We start from the raw sequence: 17067 nt of genomic DNA, 5'->3' as shown, positions 1-17067 counted from the left end.
TAAAGATCCCTTTCGTTTTCCCGAAAGAAAGAGCCTCGCACCAATGAGGAGCCAGGAGGGGGGCGTGGCCTCGCCAGCTTCTGCTCAATTGTCTATATCTGACTCAGTTGCTGCCGTTATTCTGAAGGGTGAGTAATTTCCTTTTTTTTAATTTATTTTTTTAGTGCATGGGGTGATCCTGTCGGGAAAACAACACGGAAAGCAGAAGGAATTTCTTGCAAATGCCAAGGAATAATTTTTGCAAAAAGAACAACAGGCTTTGTGGTCCTGGTTGGTCTATATAGGAAACAGAGATGGGTGATCCTGGTTTGTCGAGGAAAGGGCTTGGATCTTGGAAGGGACGTCTCTTTTTTTTAAAGGGGCCCTTTTAAAAAAAACAAAACAGATCCTTTTGCCTAAGGCTGGACTAGAACTCAGCGTCTCCTGGTGATTGGCCCAACGGCACCCAGCTGGCTGTCAGGGCTAAGCAGGACTTGAACTCAGGATCCCCTGGTTTCTAGCCTGTTGTCTTAATCCCACACAAGGAGTGGATGATGGTTCTAAAGGATTCCTTAACCCATTCTTTCATTGATCAGGTCTGTCGGAATGTCTCGTCAAATCACCGCCTTGGTTATTGGCGCAGGAAACCGAGGGCAGAATTATTCTTTCTATGCTTTATATTACCCGGATCGCATGAAGGTAAAATCCTGGTGGTGAATAATATAATTATTACTTAATATTTCTTTTTCTTCTGAGCAGACATTTATTTCATTCAGACAGATCCGGCAACATCCCCGAACAGTGGACATGTTCAGTCAAACCTTTCAAAAACGTCTTTAAAAGCACATGTGTATATTTTGTATGTCATTTAAAAACAGGATTACAGGTTTTAATGTTTAATATGTTAGCTATGACCTGGATGACTGAGAATCTCCATAGACGTATTTTAATATTATTCCTCCAAATGTGACAAAATAAAACAGATACAAGAAGTTTCCTCCCTCCCTTCTTTCCTTCCTTCCTTCCTTCCTTCCTTCCTTCCTTCCTTCCTTCCTTCCTTCCTTCCTTCCTTTCCTTCCTTCCCTCCCTCCCTCCCTCCTTCCCTCCCTTTCAGTTCTTCCTACCTACCTACCTACCTTCTGTCATGTATCTTATCTATCTCAGAATCATAGAATCCTAGGGGACATTGGAGGTCATCTAGTCCAACCCCTCGCTCAAGCAGCTGTGTGTATTTTTTTTTTTTTTGAAGAGTTGGTCCTTGATTTACAACCGGTTAGGACCAGAAGTGAGTCACAGGCTATTTGGACAGATGTTCCTAGCCTGCAGACAGACAGGCTTTCTAAAATGGTGCTTGATTTCTCTTCGTTGCAGGTGATTGGCGTGGCTGATCCTCGAGAGATTGTCCGTAAAAAGCTACAAGACGCGCACAAGATCCCAGCGGAAAATGTCTTTGACGGTTGGGACCTGCTGGATTTTAATCTTCCTTTTCCTCCAAATAATCCCTCTCACCCCCGTTGCAAAAACCCCTGAATCCTTTTAAGATATTTTTTTTAATTCCATTTAAAAAAAAAACAAATTCAAAAAAAATATTTAAAAAAATCACAAAAATTAAAATTATTTAAAGGAGCCAATTTTGGGGGAAGTTTGCCCTGAGCACAGGGGTTGACTTAGATGACCTCTAATGCCCCCCTTCCGATTTTCTGGTCATAGGAATCCCCCAGTTTGCTGTGCATCTCTTCTGCTGCAGACTAAATATTATTAGCGTCCCCTTTTATCCCTTGAACACAAACAGCTTTTCTTTTTTGAAGACTGGATTGCCGCTGCGGAGCGGGAAAAATTTGCCGACGCTGTGATTATCACAACTCCGGACAGACTCCATAAGGTGGTCTCGCTTCTGTTAATTTTTTTGTTGTTGTTGTTTAATTGTCATTTTTCTGCATTGCACTTTGCAGGGGGTTTTGTGTCACTGGGAGCATGCCAGCCACCAGAAACTGAAAATAAAAAATCGCCTAGAGAGAAAAAAAAGATTTTTGAAGCCGTGCAACCTTTTTTTTTATATGCTTAACTTTGCTTTTTTATGTATTTATTTAATGGTCCTCCTCTGTGTTTGATGGTGTTTTTCGCTCCGTTCATACTTTGCAGTTGTGCTTCCTTTGTGAAATTTATTTGAAGCTCATCTTATTATTTTTATTATTATTCCTTTCCGTCAGGCACCTGCAGTAGCTTTTGCACAAAAAGGATATCACATCTTGTTAGAAAAACCCATGGCGGTAAGTTCTGGCAAGGTGTTATTAATTACTAACGTTAACAAAAAAATACTTTGGGGCTTATTAAAATATTTTATTATTTTTATGTAACAATTTTATTATTTATTTTATTTTTTAAAAATGCTTTGCTTATGAATTAGGTGACAGCAGAAGATTGCAAAGAGATTGTTCGGGCCTGTGAGAGGAATCACGTTATCCTTGCCGTGTGCCACGTGCTCCGTTACCATCCAGTCACCCTGAAGATCAAGGTGATGTATTCTTAAGCACCCAACCGGGGAAATGGGGTTGGACTAGATGACCTCTCTTGTCTCGACAGTATGATGTCTCTCTTTCCAACGGCAGATTTGGCTGGTGATGTTAAAACAAAGATAAGAGGGAACAGCATCTGAATTTGTTTTTTTTTCCCCCCAATCAAACGTTCGCTCCCAAAAGCCTCAAGTAATGATGTTCTAATGATGGCTAGTTCACAAACCCCATATCCCACAAATAATAATAATAAAGACAGGAAAAAAATGAAACCAAGTTTTTCTCTATTTTTTTTTTTTTTTTTTAGGAATTGCTAGATGCTGGCTTGATTGGCGACATCTGCCATATTCAACATCTGGGACCCGTAAGAATTCTAAGATGATGTACTTTATGGAAAAAACATGTCCTTCGCTCCCGTTGTGTCGCCTTCTCATGTTTAATTTTTTTTTAAATACATTTTTTTTCCAGTTTTGAGATTTTATGCTCCTTAAGCCCCCCCCCCCAAGTTCCACTTTCAGATTAATCACTCTTAACCACTAGGCAGCGTTACCTAACTGGTTTTATTCTGGTTGGGAACTCATCACATATAAATTGCCCCATAGCTTTTGATCTTCTATATAGGTAATCCTTCACTTATGACCCAAAATTAAGGGCAAAATGTCTGTTGATAAGCAGGACAGTTGTTGAATGAGTTTTTCATTTGTTGACAAACTGGATGACGGTCATCGAAATGCCTGTTTTTTTTAAATTTCAGCCTTTTTAGGGTATCAATTGCCTTTTCCCCCCTCCCTCCCTTTTATTCATCTAGATAGGTTTCTGGCATTTTGCCCATTCCTTTGTCCGGGGCAATTGGAGAAACGAAAGCGAAAGTTCTTTCTCTTTATTGGCTAAATCCTGCCACGATATCGACCTGATCAATTTTTGGATGGGGAATAAAAGGTAGGAATGTTTTAACGTCACTTCCTCCCTTTTTCTCCAATTTGTTTAGTGACCGATGGCATGGAAAAACCCCTGAGTTTACAGCCATTTTTCACCCTTAGTGACCGTGGAAGCCTCCCCCGTGGTCACGTGATGAAAATTCAGACGCTGGGCACAACTGACTTCTATTTATGTCCCGGGGGTCACAAGATTTCCTTTTGTGATCTTCTGACGAGTAAACTCCACGGAGAAGCCACGGGTGATTAACTTAGCCTCTGCCATCATTCCCTTAAGAACTGTGGCTGCAAAGGTCGTAAAACAAGGCAAAACTCAAGAAATGTCTCACGTAGTAACAGAAATTGTAGTCGTTAGGTAGAGGACTGCCTGTCTTCTTGGACACAGCCTCTGTGGTTAAACCTTCAAGTATTCTGTTTTTTCTCCTATCCTTTCAGATGTTTACAAGTTTCCTCTTTCGGACGCCTCTTGCATTTCACAAAAGAGAACAAGGTTTGTCGCTATATCTGGTTTGATGGGGTTGGCACAGGAGCAGGACTGTCATAAAACGAGGACTACCCGCATAGTTCATTAAATTTGCCTTTTATTTTGATTTCATTTCAGCCCAAAGGAGCTAGCACTCGCTGCTTAGACTGTTCGGTTGAATCAAATTGTGCCTATTCTGCTCGGAAGATCTACCTGGAGCGTGCAGAAAAGGTACACTGGATCATAACATATAGAACAGAAAAGAGAATATAGAATAGACTAGAATAGAATGTAGAACAGAATACAGAATAGAATAGAATAATGAATAGAAATAATAAAGAGAAGCTGGAAGGGACCTTGGAGGTCTTCTAGTCCAGCCCCCTGCTCAAGCAGGAGAACCTATACCATTTAATTGAATTTTTAATTGGATTGAAAATTTAATTGAATTACCAGGATGTTGGGTTCTGGGGCTGAATGCAATGTGTAAATTCAGCATGCAGCCTTTAAAAAAAAAAATCCAGATCTTTAATGTCGACTGGGAAATGGGACCCCAGAAATCTTCAAAAATCTCCCCTAATCTTGCAGCAGTGTTAATTCCTTTCACCCCAGGGTGCTTTTAACTGGCCGGTTTCAGTGGTCTGCAGCAACGGGGGGTCTGATATAGAAACACTGACCGAAGCCTTGCGGCTTGGCCCATACGGAAGATGCATTTACGATTGTGACAACGACGTCGTCAGCCACCAGGTACGCACTTGCATTTGTCTGTCGTTTTTTTACGGAGCAACAGAGTCCTTGAGCTTAATTTTATGTTTTTTTCAGGTGGTCAATATGGAATTTGAAGGCGGGGCGACGGCTGCGTTCACCATGGTGGCTTTTACGGAAAAACTGGGGGAGCGAACCACCACCATCTATGGAACCAAGGTTAAGAGCTGAAATGCCTATTTGGGGCATTTGAAAAATGGACGTGGAAATGGGAATATTTCTCCCGAATCCAAGATTGCACTGAATCTTGGTTTGTTTTAAGCATGGTGGAATGTGTAAACCACAATTGGCTGGGGTGTTCCCACTCGTAAAGCCGGAAGTGTGACTAATAGGCAAAAGTGACTAGTTCAGGTATGATCGGGGTGCCCAATCTGGGTGACTTTTAAGGCCTGTGGACTTCAACTCCCAGAATTCCTCAGTCAGCTGAGCTGGGAATTGAAGTCCACCAATCAAGTCAAAAAGAATAAGAGATATTGTTGTAAACCTTCACAACTAGTAGTTAATCATTGCCGTGGGGAAGGATGGCAATGCAACCCAGATAAATCCTGTTTATCACCTCTGCCTTTCAGTCTGGCCTACCTTATAGGGCTGTTGTGCCAGGAATAGAAATTTTCTTTTTTTTTTTTTTCAGTGAAAAACTTCCTTTTAACTTTCCATGGAGTTTCCTGAACTTACAACCCAGTGATTTATTTTCCCTTTCTCCCCTGCCTTCCCCAGTGTGGTTTTGCAATTTGAAAAATATAATTTATTTTCTCTGCTCCTCATTTTTTTCCCCCAGGGCGAGCTTTCCTGCAAAGGGGGAGAAGAGATAGAGATTTTTGACTTCCTTCAGAAAAAAAGAACTTCGTTTTTTCCCCGTTTGACGCCTGGCATCCCGGCTTGTTTAGACGGTCACTGCGGCGCGGATTATTATTTGATCCACAGCTTCGTCTCAGCCGTATCGGTTAAGTGGTTTTGTTTTTTCCCCCTTTTATTAAAAAAACAACACAGTAAAACTCAAGACTGCAGTGCTCCATGCAGGTTCTACTAACTAGGATGAAGTAGTTTTCCCCAACGTGGCCGTTTCAGATTACAAAATCCCATCATTTTATTTTGATTTGTTAAATTTGTTCGCCACAAGGTGACCCATCCTTAGCCAGCACAGGCAGTCCTCGACCTATATCCGCAATCGTGTCCAACATTTCTGTTGTTAAGCGAGACCCTTAAGCGAGTTTTCCCCCATTTTACGACTTTTGGGGATGCTGTGGATGCTGGGATGGTTGTTAAGTATGAAATATGATTGTTCCAGTACTGTTGCAATTTTAGTCCCTAAATGAACTGTTGTAAGTTGAGGACTAGGTACATAGCACGAGATGGGATTCCCTGAAACCCTTTCCTTCCTTTTCCAACAGGAAAATGATCCGTCTCGCATAACGACAAGCGCCGAAGAGACGCTCCGTTCTCACCTCTTGGTGTTTGCAGCCGAGAAAGCCCGAAGGGAAAACCAGGTGGTGGTGATAGAAACAGGATCCGAAAACTCACACCCACAGCCAGCCGATGCGCACGACAAATGACTACAAAACCCCTGCCGGGCTGGCTCAAAACCCCAACTCTTCCCCTCAAAGCTTCTGAAGTGACTTTCTCTGTGACTACTGCGCCTATCGTCCACTCACCAAGGAAGACCCCAAGACGGGCTGCTGCCGTCTCAAAACGTCCCTATTTCAGAAAAAACATTTTTCTGTTCTTCATGCTAGATTTCTGACTGCGGGAAAATGCATTTCCTTTCCCCCCCCCCCGAAAAAGACAGCTACATTTCTGCTTGCAGTTACCGTACGCCTTATTGAAAACTGCAGAAAATTAACATTTATTTATAAATCGGCTAAAACTGCCAAAGCTCGTCCCCACGGCTTGGAACCGTCTCCTGGCGTTTGAACCCAAAGCTCAGTGGGTTTTCGTTTGAATTTGGGATTGAATCGCGCAAACTAGGCTAGGAAGCCCCGAGTTCCAGGTCGCGCGGACTCTGCCCTGCGCACTCCTAGGCAGGCTGTTTGGTGCACGCGCTTCTTTTGAAAGAACGGGAGCCATCTTTGCTTCAAACGGGCGAGAATTCGGGGCGAGGTTGCGTAGTGGCAAGCCACAATGCCGTGTGGCTAAAAAAATGAAAAAAATAAAATAAAATCGACATTATCCTTTCAGTCTCCAACGGGGTGTGAGGTTTTTTTTTTTCTCGCTCCATTGATCAGTTTTGCTGATGTTCCCGCTTTTCCTCCAAATCTTCCTCTTCTCCTTTTTCAGCTGCCTTTGCTGCCTCTTGGGCTTTTTTCTTCCTTAACCGCTCAGCGTTTGTGATGGACATCGGATGCAGGGGGAAAAAGCCAGAAAGACCTAAACATTTAAAAATATGTATATTTAAAGAAATGCATCACTCCATGCGTTGAGCATCATTTGCAAATGCAACAGGAAAAATATCGAGCACACAGGGAGCCCAGGAGTTATTGTAGCCATACCGGGAATTTTGCCATTGAGGGAGGCCTTGCACGACCGCACTCAACTTTACAGCCATTTTTGCTGCAGTCGTTAAACGAGACATCACACGGCTTGCAACATCTTTGTAAGCCACTCGGAATCACTACAATGGTCCAGGGTCTCCTGCTTGAGCAGGGGGCTGGACTAGAAGACCTCCAAAGTCCCTTCCAGCTCTATTTTGATTGACTGATTGAGTGAAATGGTCATGTGACTAACTTATCAGCTGCAGTGATTCACTTAACAACTGATTCACTTAACGACCGATCCCCTTTTGTGTGACCTTCTGACAAGCAATGTCAATGGGGAAGCCAGGTTCAATTAATAAGTGGGTTACTAGCATATCAGCTGCAGGGATCCACTTAACACCGGTGGCCAGGAAGGTGTTAACAAATGTCTCGCTTAACAACAGAACTTTCGGGCTCCATTGCAGTCGTTAAGTCGAGGGCGACCTGTGATCCAAACCAAAGGGGTGCATTTACCCATCAGTTTTTCCACTGGCTTGGTCAGGGTGGCTCCGTAAGCAAACCAGTGTTTGAAGCGGTCGAAGTTGATCCCCACGATCTTCTCGCCGTAGCGATTGGGCAGAGGGTCGTAGCAGCCGATCTGCTCCAGATACTTGCCATCCCGGGCACGCCGGTTGTGTGCGGCTACGATCCGGTAGAAAGGCCGGTTGGTGCAACCGCCGAGGGATAGCCGGATGACCACCCGGACACTGCGATACGTCTTCAGCAGGGGGCGTCCTGTTGGGAGGAAATTGGGGGCAGATACCCTCAGTCAGGAATCGAGTTAGATCTCGGCTTACAACAGTTCATTTAGCAACTGTTTGAACTTAGAACGGCAACAATGACCATGGTTCAGCCTGTGTTCTCTCCCTCTTCCGTTTCCTGCTATAACCGCTGTGTGTTGGAGCCCGCTGTATGGGCATGGAGATATATAAAGCATTCTGTAATGCCACTTACCTAGTTGAACCATGATGTCCTTTTCCAGCAGAGAAAGAGGGAGAAAAATCAGGGTAACGGAGTCCGGATGGCTGCTGGGAAAGAGCAGAGGGATAAAAAAAAAAAAAAAACCAAGTTTTTGCAAAATGGTATTTTTATTTAAAACCAGAAAAGAAAGAGGCTCCAGGGAAGCCGAGAGGCGATTCACACAACCAATGTTTCTCAACCTGGGCAACTTTAAGCTGGGTGGATTTCAACTCCCTGAATGCTGGCTGGGGAATTCTGGGTGTTGTAGTCCACCCAGCTTGAAAGTTGAAAAACTGAATCAACCCTACAAATATAAAAACAAAGTTGGTTCTTGACTTACGACAGTTTGTTTAGGGACTGTTCAAAGTTACAAAAGCACTGAAAAAAAGTAACTTCTTGCACCCAGGTTGCAAAGCAGCGAGCTGCACCTGTTGAATTTCTGCAGCATTGCAAGGAGCGTTGCAAGAGGGAAAGCGGGGCCACTCTCTTTTTCCAAGGCGCTGATTCAACGGGAGAAGTCCCCCCCCCCCCGCATGCTGTGCAACAGTGGCAGCTTCTTGCAAAAGGCAGCCCGCAATTCAACCGATGCAATTGATCCAAGTATTATTATTATTATGGTCCGAGATGAATAAGCTGCACCTGGTGACTCTCCGCCTTACCTGCAAAGGCCGGACTCCCAGCCGTGATCCCGGACCCAGTGGCCCGGAAAGAGAGATCCTCCGATCCCCGGGAGCTTCCCAACCAAAATCCACGCCGATGCAGCGCAAGCCTCAAGCGCATGCGCGCAGCCCCGGGAATCCGGGCCGCCCAATCAGATGGCGCCTTCGGAGGTGCCCTTTCTCGTCCGCTTATCCTCGACCACGCATGCGCCCCTCTGTCGCGGAGAAGACGTAATCGCGCCGCGCGCCGATTTCCCCCGCCGCGTTGCTAAGCAACTCTGTTAGCCTACCTGAATGGAGGCCCGAGAGCCTTTGAGCCTAGTTGGTGCGTTATTACACAATTGTGAATTACCACGACAGGCGGTTTATTCACAAGAGTATATTAAGCATTATTGTATGTGTTTATTTTCGGGCGGGTAAGCCGGTTTCCTTCAACCTGCTGGCTTTTGCAAATGGCGAACTACCATCCCCATAAGCCCCAGCCTGGCAAATCTAAGGATTAGCCCCCACTCAAGCCTCCAGAAAGGAAGAGTTCAGCCTGGCTACTAATCCTGCATTTTGACTCCTCTATTTCTATTACTATATTATTATTTTATATAATATGTGAATTATATATATATTTGATATATGTATGTTATATATTATATACATATAGGAGTATTAGGGATGTTTGCTGATATCTCTGTCCATCCATCCATTATCTATCTATCTATCTATCTATCTATCTATCTATCTATCTATCTATCTATCTATCTATCTATCTATCTCCATCCATATATCTATATCTATCCATCCATCTATCTATCCAATCTACCTACTTACTTATTTATCCCTCCCTCTATCCTTAAATTGTAGTCATTTCTTTGCAAGAAATGAAATAAATACAGCCAGAAAGATAATCTACTCTTTATTTCACCTCTTAAGATCAGGTCATGGGTAAAAAAAAAAAAAATCTATTTATTCGCCTAGGAGTTGACAACAACTTGATGGTGCACAATAATTTTTAAAAACTTGATTTTTTTTTTATTTCTAGGGCTTTTTAGATGGAAGAGAGAACGAGGTTTCTGCAATCATGGAGAAAAACCCTACCTTAATGAGGAAGGGGATAAATGAGCTGCGGAAGACGAGTTCCCCACAGCAGACCCTTTTGTGGAATCGTCCCGTCAGTGAGAAAATCCACCCCAGTAAAGCATTTCATGCGGTCAAGCTTTATTATGAGAAACAGGTAGGCAATGCCTCCTGCTTGGTTTGCAAAAGGGCCATTAGTTGTATTAATATTTGGAAAAGTATTAATACCGGTAGTCCTTGACTTATGGCCTCAATGGAGCCCAAAGTTTCTGTTAATAAGCGAGACAGCTGTTAAGTGAGGGGTGCCCCATTTTACGCGCTTTCTTGCCGCCGTGCTTAAGTGAATCACTGGAGTTGTTGAATTAGTAACAAGGTTGTTAAGTCAATCCAGCTCCCCTCCTTGACTTTTCTTGTCAGAAGGTCACCAAAGGGGATCACATGACCCCGGGACACTGCGACTCTCAGAAATAGGAACCAGTTGCCAAGTGAGATGCTACAACGGTCATAAGTGAAAAACGGTCCTAAGTTACTTTTTTCAGTGTCGTTCTAACTTTGAACAGTCACTAAACAAACTTGTACGCCGAGGACCTGTTTGCTCAGTTAACGCCATTTCCTAGGTCTTCCTGCTGCTCCGAATCCTAAAATCACAATCTGCGTAGTGTAAATCCCGTAGCTTAATTGAAGCAGCGACTTCCAAGTGTCTCCAAAATCTCCTTTGGTCTCCAAAATAATATCCAGAATCAGAATAACAGAGCTGGAAGGGACCTTGGAGGTCTTCTAGTCCATTCCCCTGCTCAAGCAGGAGATCCTATATACCATTCCAGATAAGGGGCTATCCAATCTCTCTTCTTAAAAACCTCCAGTCATGGAGCACCCACAACTTCTGGTGGCAAGCCGTTCCACTGGTTAATTGTCCTCACTGTCAGGGAATTTCTCTTTAATTCCAGGTTGCTTCTCTCCTTGATTAGTTTCCATCTGTTGTTTCTCATCCTGGTGCTTTGGAGAATAACGTGACCCCCCTCTTCTTTATGGCAGCCCCTCACATACTGGAAGACTGCCATCATGTTCCCCCTAGTCCTTTTCACTAGAAAAGAAAACTCTCCAGGGTCTTTCCAGTCTCCAGCTCGTCCTTTGGTTAAAGTTGGAGAAACCTCCAGCTTACCAATAAGCGGAGGGAGTTGAGTCTTCACTTTTTCTCCCCTCCCAGGCCCAGGAGCAAAGGAAGATTTCCAGCGTATCCAGTGATTTTTCCGACTCAGCGGTGCTTCAGAGCTGCTTCCTGAAACGGCCAGGATGTCCTCAGTATTGCCACCAGGCCACCTCAGCCTCCCTCGGTAAAACTCATCATCCGCTTGTCACTTGCTTGGCCTCCATGATGCCCACCCCCGGCTTGGCGGGCAGTCAGCGAAATCGCACAGCAAAAGGGGTCCTTGACTTACGATCCCAAATTTCCTTTTGCTAGGCGAGACCGTTGTGAAAATGCATTTTGCCCCTTTCCTCACCACTCAGTGAATCGCTCCAGCGGTTAAGTTAAGAACCGGTTGTTAATCGAATCTGATGTTTGCTTGTCAGAAGGGAAATCATGTCTCTCTCTCTGTCTCTCTCTCTCTCACACACACACACACGCACGCACACACACCGGGACGCTATGATCATCATAAATACGAGGCAGTTGCCTAGCGTCTGAATTTCGTACGTGTAAAAAAAAAAAAGGTCCTGCGTCACTTATTAAAGTGTTGTCACTAAACGAAGTGTTGTAATTCGAGGACTACATGTACGCTTTTCGTGCTAATGCAAACCGTACTTTAGTGCAATGTGAACCCGCAGTTTTCAAGCTTAATGCTAGAATTACATAGAATCTTGGGGCTGGGAGGGACCGTGGAGGTCTTCTAGTCCAACCCCCGGCCCAAGGCAGTTAATACCATCCCAGACGTGAAAGAGTCAGAACTGAATTCTCTCTCCTTGCTGTCCCCACCCCACCCCACCCCATTCTTCTCCCCAGCAGAGAGCAGCACTTTGAAGTATGGGGATCTCCCATCCAACCTCAGCACCATGAGTCTGACTTCCCAGATCTCCTTGGAAGACTGGAATTCCCTTATCCAAAATCCCGAAGTCTGGGACTCGAGAAGTCGCATCAGATGTAAGTTTCTTTGTCTGGCTCCAGTCCCCAGGTTTTCTTCCCAGAACCTTCCCAAAACCAGGAGAGATTTATAGCATTAAAGCAGCCTCGGTCCTTCCCATGGGGAATAATACGCTGTGCTTCTGTTGACTCATTCATCTTTTATCACACTTTTTTCACACGAAGAGAATCCTCTATATTATTTCAATATTTTTTTTTAGCCCTAAAGGGAGAAAACACTTTTTCTAGTTTTGATATTTTACTAACTTTAACAAATACTCAAATGTTATACATAAAGGGGATTTTAAAAAAACTCCTTCATTTTAAACCCAGAACACAAAACTACATTAGCACTTTCATTCAATTATATCACGCCACTATAAGTCCTCCTCCTCTGCGCAAACTCCACTCCCTTCTAGCATTGATGATGTTACCTAGTTGGGCCATGAAATGTCTGTAAGAAAGCCACCAAGCTCAGAGAGCATCAAGGACCCCACTGTCGTGTTCCTCTCCTCCTCTTCCTCATCCTCTCCACAACCCCCACTCCCTTCTAACACTGATGATGTTACCTAGTAGGTTCATGAAATGTCTGCAAGAAAACCACCCAGCTCAGAGAGCACCAAGGATCCCACAATCCTCCTCCTCCTCCTCCTCCTCCTCCTCCTCCTCCTCCTCCTCCTCCTCTCCATAATCCCCATTCCCTTCTAGCACTGATGATGTTACCTAGTTGGGTCATGAAACGTCTGCAAGGAAGCGACCCAACTCACTGAGCATCACAGTTCAACCCCAGAGTTACAAATCTTTTCTTCTATAGGCCGGCCTCTGTTTCCTCCCCCTAACCAAAAGGGGGCACCCCACAACTCTTTGGGGCAGCCTGCCCTCTTCGGGTTGGCTTTGAGTGACGATTCTCTCTCTCTTTCCGCCTTCCCAGTTTGTCACTCTTTATCCTCGGAAGTCGTGCTGCCCAAGTGGAAGAGCTTTACCGAAGGCATCGTCCCCCCCGGCAACGTTAAAACCCGCTCCGGGAATAGGATGCCGTGGTACATCCCTGTGCTTCATGAGAAGGTGAGGATTTGAACCTGGCAGCCAAACGGATGGAATGACTTTCCCCGGAGAGGTTTCGGGAGAAGATCGGAAGAGAGAGCCGTGTTCGCCCACGGAAGGCCCAAAATCGGGAATCGCCTGGCTCCTTTTCCGACTGGCAAAGTTTATTAAAATCAAGGAAAAAAATTTTTTAAGACAAACATCTTGCGGGGCAACTCCTAACCGGCCGCCAGCACAGGCAGTCCTCGGTTTACAACAGTGTTTCCCAAACTTGACAATTTTAAGGCATGAGGACTTCAACTTCCAGAATTCCACAGGGAGTTGAAGTCCACATGCCTTAAAATTGTCAAGTTTGGGAAACACTGGTTTACAACAGTCCATTTAGTGAAGGGAGCAATTTGCCGGGAACAGGCTGGGATTGTTCCCCTTCCGAGTCCCGTGGAGATCTAACAGTGGGAAATCTGGACGGGGGGTGGGTGGGGGGTATTTAAGATTAAGCAGGAATTTTGGTTCCCTTCCAGGATGCGAGTCTGAACAAGATGGGAGAGGAATTGGCCCGCCTCGCTCCTTACGAAGCCGAGTGCACACGGAAGGATGGCGTCATCGCGGTTCTGCGGGAAGAGGTCGAGGCAATGCAGAAACAGCTGGAGCAGCTGCAAAAATGGCAGGCCATGTTTTTAGGGAGCACTTCGGTTGAGGTAGCCGCCCTCTCTTTCTTTGCTTCTTTATCTCGCGCCTGGATAGCTGCCAGGACCTGTTTGCTTTTGGGGGGTTTTTTCCCCCCTCCAAGCCACCAAGTTTTCTTTAGCGAGATTTGTGAATGGCAACAGCAATAGGCTTATACGCCACTTCCCAGCCCTCTCTAAATGGTGGTTTGCTTTCCAAAATCTTCTTTTCCTCAAGGCTGCAGAATGGGGCTTCAGCCAGCTGCTGGGCACCAGCTCCTCGTTCCAGCCGGGATGGAAGAGCACTCCCTCCCTCCGTCTGGATCTGTCGGAGGAATCCAGCCAGGAGTTTGAGCGGCTGAAAGCGTTGCTGAGCCAATCGGAGCAGAAGCTGGACTCAAAAGCCTTGATCCTGAAGAAGGAGCTCTTGAAAGACCAGGAGGAGCTGGAACACATGGAGAAGGAGGTAAGGACGCAAACAAGGTGGTGGGGGTGTTGCCGAGAGGGATGGGAAGCGATCAGGAGAAGTGCATGGACGGGATAACAATACAAACAAGAATGGCAACAAATAAATAACAACACAACCACAGTCGCGACGGTGACGGTTCTCTTCCGTTTCCCCGCTTCTTGCCTGGGTGGAAAAAGAGCCTGGTGGAGCTGGAGGACGACAATCTTTCGAGCAGCGATTCGAAAGTGGGGGAAGGCGGATCGAGCGACCGGGAGGAATCGGAGAACACCTTGATCCTCTACAAGCTGTTGGAGTTCCAGAAAGTGAACGAACTCCTGTACGAAGAGCTGCAGAAAGCGCGGAACGAGTACGAGCTGGCCACAGGTACCTCTAGAAAGCTCGAGAACCTGGAGTGGAAAAAATCTCGAGAACCCGGGGGCAGCTCTGGTGTTTCCCTTCGATACAGGGAGTTGGGGAGGGAGAGCTGGTGGGAAATGTTATTTTTTATTTATTGATTGATTGATTAATAGAATAATAGACCTAACAGAGGGACTTTGGCCCAACCCTCTGCTCAAGCAGGAGATCCTCTATCTTTCCGGGCAAATGGCTGTCCTGTCTCTTCTTAAAAACCTCCAGTGGTGGAGCACCCACCACTTTTGGTGGCAAGCCGTTCCCCTGGTTAATTGTCCTCACCGCCAGGAAATTTCTCCTTAAGAGTCCGCTGGGGGAATAAAAGGAGAAGAAGGGAAGCATGGGTGGAAAAATGTGGGTGAGTGGGCTTCACCGGCTGCCGTCCCCTTGCTTCTCCAGGTGCGATTTCATCCCTGCAGAGACAGTTGTCTTTTGAGGAGTCCCAACTCCGGAAAGCTCACGTGGATCAAGAGTCGTTGCAGAAGGAACTCCGGGAACGAGGCGAACAGCTGGAGGCCATGTCTAATAAGGTTGGTCGGTGGGCTTGGGCTGCAGGAGGCCGAGATCCGTGTGTCGAGAATGAAACTTCGGCAGCTACATGCCTCTTGGTTTCTTCCTGCCATTAGAGTTGGGTGGGAGGTGTTGCTTTAAAGTTGTTTAGATGGAGAAATGAAACTTTGTCGATTCTGCTGAAGAAGAGCCTGAGTCACTTCCAAGGACACTGAAGCAAGTGTGGGAGAAAAGCAGCCGGTTCCCATAACAGAGGGAAATTGTTTAGTGACTAGATAAAAGGAGAGAGAAGGATCATATCCGAGCGGCTTTCTTTTTTGTTTTTGTGATTAAATATATATATATATATATATATTTGTTATCCAAATACAAAATACAAAAATATCTTTTATTTTTCTCGGTAAGTCTTGACGCTCTCTTTCTGTTGACGCAGCCTAAGACTGCGTTGGCTTTTTGGGCAGCTGCTGACTAGGTTTTTTTAGATGGAAGACGCCGCAGGACTCTTGTTTTTTTATACATTCCTTTTTTAAAAACAAAAAACCCTGTTCATTGGAAATCCCCAGTGTGGGAACTTTCCCCCCAAATTCTGCCTTTCCTTCTTAGTTTTGCAACTTGCGGGAGGAGAGGAAACACAAGGAAATGATGGGGTCCATCGAGAAAGATAATTGCGAACTTCGACAGGTAAGGGAACCCCCCCCCCTCCTTGGATATCTACCTGTGGATTTCTGCTCTTGGTTAGAGCCGATCAACTGTTCCTATTCCTATTTTAGGTGTGCCCTGAAAAAGACCCAGAATTGACTGCCCTTTTTTCCTTTCCCTCCTTCTTCCACCGGTCGCAGGAGGTGAACAGACTGGAAGCCCAGCTGGCGGACCGTGACCAGACCATCCAGTCTTTGCAAAGCAACGTCCAGCAGCTTCAGTCAGAGTTACTGGTGAACCAGCAGCGCAGCGGGAAGCAGCTGAGCAGCCAGAACGAACTCGAGAAGCAGCTGGAGATTTTGCAACGGGCGGAACAGCAGACCAGAGTCACTCTGGAGAGCGTCAGCGCCCGGGTAAGAGCGGCCCCGGAGGCTGTAGGAGGCAGCTTCGTAGGACGTCCCTTTCTCCGTTAACCCTTCCTTCTCTCTCTCTCTCTCTCTCTCTCTCTCTGTCTTTTCTTCGAAAGTTTGAAAGATTCCGCAGCAAAATTATCCAAGCCGCTTACAGCACGCCGGGCACCAAGTCTCCACAGGCTGAAATCACCGACGAGGAGATTTTAGAGGCCTTGCAGGTAAGATGGTGGAAAGGCGGTGGTGGCTGTGGGGGGGGGGACAGACCCATGGCACTCCCCTCCCCGCTCTTCCTGACGGACGCCCCTGTCTTTCAGAAAATCATAACCGATCGTCTCGACTTCCACCAAATGTTGAAGCAGAAAGGGGTAAAAGTCCCATCGCTCAGCTCCGAGCCTGCCCCGCCGACGACTCACAAGAAAAAAGCCGGAGGAAAATAAGAAATCCCACCCCCGCTTTAAAAAAAAAAATCTCTTGAATTTCTTATTCTGCTCCTGAGCTGTTCCTTTTCCAGTCTCCAATTAAACGACGGCACTCATGATTTTCCCCCCCCTCCTTTCCTTGACAGTGAAAATAAGCAGGTGGGCGGCCGATGGAGATCGCTCAAAATTTGTCCCCTCGTTTGACCCAGGAAATCTGGCCCAATGCCGGCTTGAAGCTGACCAATGTAATCATTGCCCGCCAAAGTTGGTCAAACGAGGGGCTTGGGTGAAATCTGATCGCCATTTCCACCCCATCAACCCTCGCGAAGTTGTTGGAAGTCATAACGTCTTGACGACGGAGTCTTAGCGTAGGTAAAACACCTGGCCAGACTACAGTCCTTCGATTCTGAATTCTATCGTGATTAATTTTTTCAATTCCAAATTTAAATCTCTTCATTAAACTAGACATATTCAATTCCAGCAACCGTTCCTTATATGCTTTAGCCTCCAGTCCCCTGATCATCTTTGCTGCTCTTCTCTGCACTCTTTC

General features: G+C 45.7%; 3 protein-coding genes across 7 annotated transcripts; 2 read left to right on the top strand and 1 right to left on the bottom strand.

The window, feature by feature from the left end:
- Positions 1 to 9: 9 nt before the first annotated feature.
- Positions 10 to 6804, top strand: LOC120319168 (uncharacterized oxidoreductase YjhC-like). 3 transcript variants are annotated; one of them, XM_039367679.1, is made up of 14 exons: positions 10 to 128; positions 576 to 678; positions 1351 to 1435; positions 1788 to 1861; positions 2190 to 2249; positions 2387 to 2494; positions 2800 to 2856; positions 3301 to 3431; positions 3863 to 3917; positions 4029 to 4121; positions 4500 to 4634; positions 4710 to 4811; positions 5431 to 5595; positions 6044 to 6804. In XM_039367679.1, the coding sequence occupies exons 2-14, from the start codon at positions 586 to 588 to the stop codon at positions 6203 to 6205; spliced, it is 1320 nt and encodes a 439-aa protein (XP_039223613.1). In that variant the 5' UTR covers positions 10 to 128; positions 576 to 585; the 3' UTR covers positions 6206 to 6804. The 3 variants fall into 3 exon arrangements, with proteins under 3 accessions (XP_039223613.1, XP_039223614.1, XP_039223615.1); XM_039367680.1 differs by lacking the exon at positions 10 to 128 and having other exon boundaries at positions 1772 to 1861; XM_039367681.1 differs by lacking the exons at positions 10 to 128; positions 1788 to 1861.
- MRPS16 (mitochondrial ribosomal protein S16) lies at positions 6472 to 8915 on the bottom strand. Of its 2 annotated transcripts, none has more exons than XM_039367682.1 (4): positions 8782 to 8915; positions 8117 to 8190; positions 7637 to 7897; positions 6472 to 7016 (listed from the first exon to the last, which is right to left on the bottom strand). In XM_039367682.1, exons 2-4 carry the CDS (start codon positions 8127 to 8129, stop codon positions 6871 to 6873), a joined length of 420 nt encoding a protein of 139 aa, XP_039223616.1. In that variant the 5' UTR covers positions 8130 to 8190; positions 8782 to 8915; the 3' UTR covers positions 6472 to 6870. The 2 variants fall into 2 exon arrangements, with proteins under 2 accessions (XP_039223616.1, XP_039223617.1); XM_039367683.1 differs by having other exon boundaries at positions 8117 to 8187; positions 8782 to 8881.
- Positions 8916 to 9010: 95 nt separating this feature from the next.
- CCDC27 (coiled-coil domain containing 27) lies at positions 9011 to 16636 on the top strand. Of its 2 annotated transcripts, none has more exons than XM_039367677.1 (13): positions 9011 to 9106; positions 9815 to 10006; positions 11057 to 11183; positions 11852 to 11989; positions 12900 to 13033; positions 13534 to 13710; positions 13916 to 14143; positions 14323 to 14509; positions 14936 to 15066; positions 15650 to 15727; positions 15886 to 16098; positions 16212 to 16316; positions 16413 to 16636. In XM_039367677.1, exons 2-13 carry the CDS (start codon positions 9854 to 9856, stop codon positions 16533 to 16535), a joined length of 1794 nt encoding a protein of 597 aa, XP_039223611.1. In that variant the 5' UTR covers positions 9011 to 9106; positions 9815 to 9853; the 3' UTR covers positions 16536 to 16636. The 2 variants fall into 2 exon arrangements, with proteins under 2 accessions (XP_039223611.1, XP_039223612.1); XM_039367678.1 differs by having other exon boundaries at positions 9013 to 9106; positions 11855 to 11989.
- The last annotated feature ends 431 nt before the right edge of the window (positions 16637 to 17067 follow it).

The sequence above is a fragment of the Crotalus tigris genome, unplaced genomic scaffold (assembly GCF_016545835.1).
Source record: "Crotalus tigris isolate CLP2741 ecotype Arizona unplaced genomic scaffold, ASM1654583v1 scf7180000020588.15403103151:6194809, whole genome shotgun sequence".
In the NCBI taxonomy this organism is placed as follows: Eukaryota; Metazoa; Chordata; class Lepidosauria; order Squamata; family Viperidae; genus Crotalus; species Crotalus tigris.
Note: the sequence above shows the minus strand (reverse complement) of the source record. Positions and strands in the feature narration are given on the sequence as shown.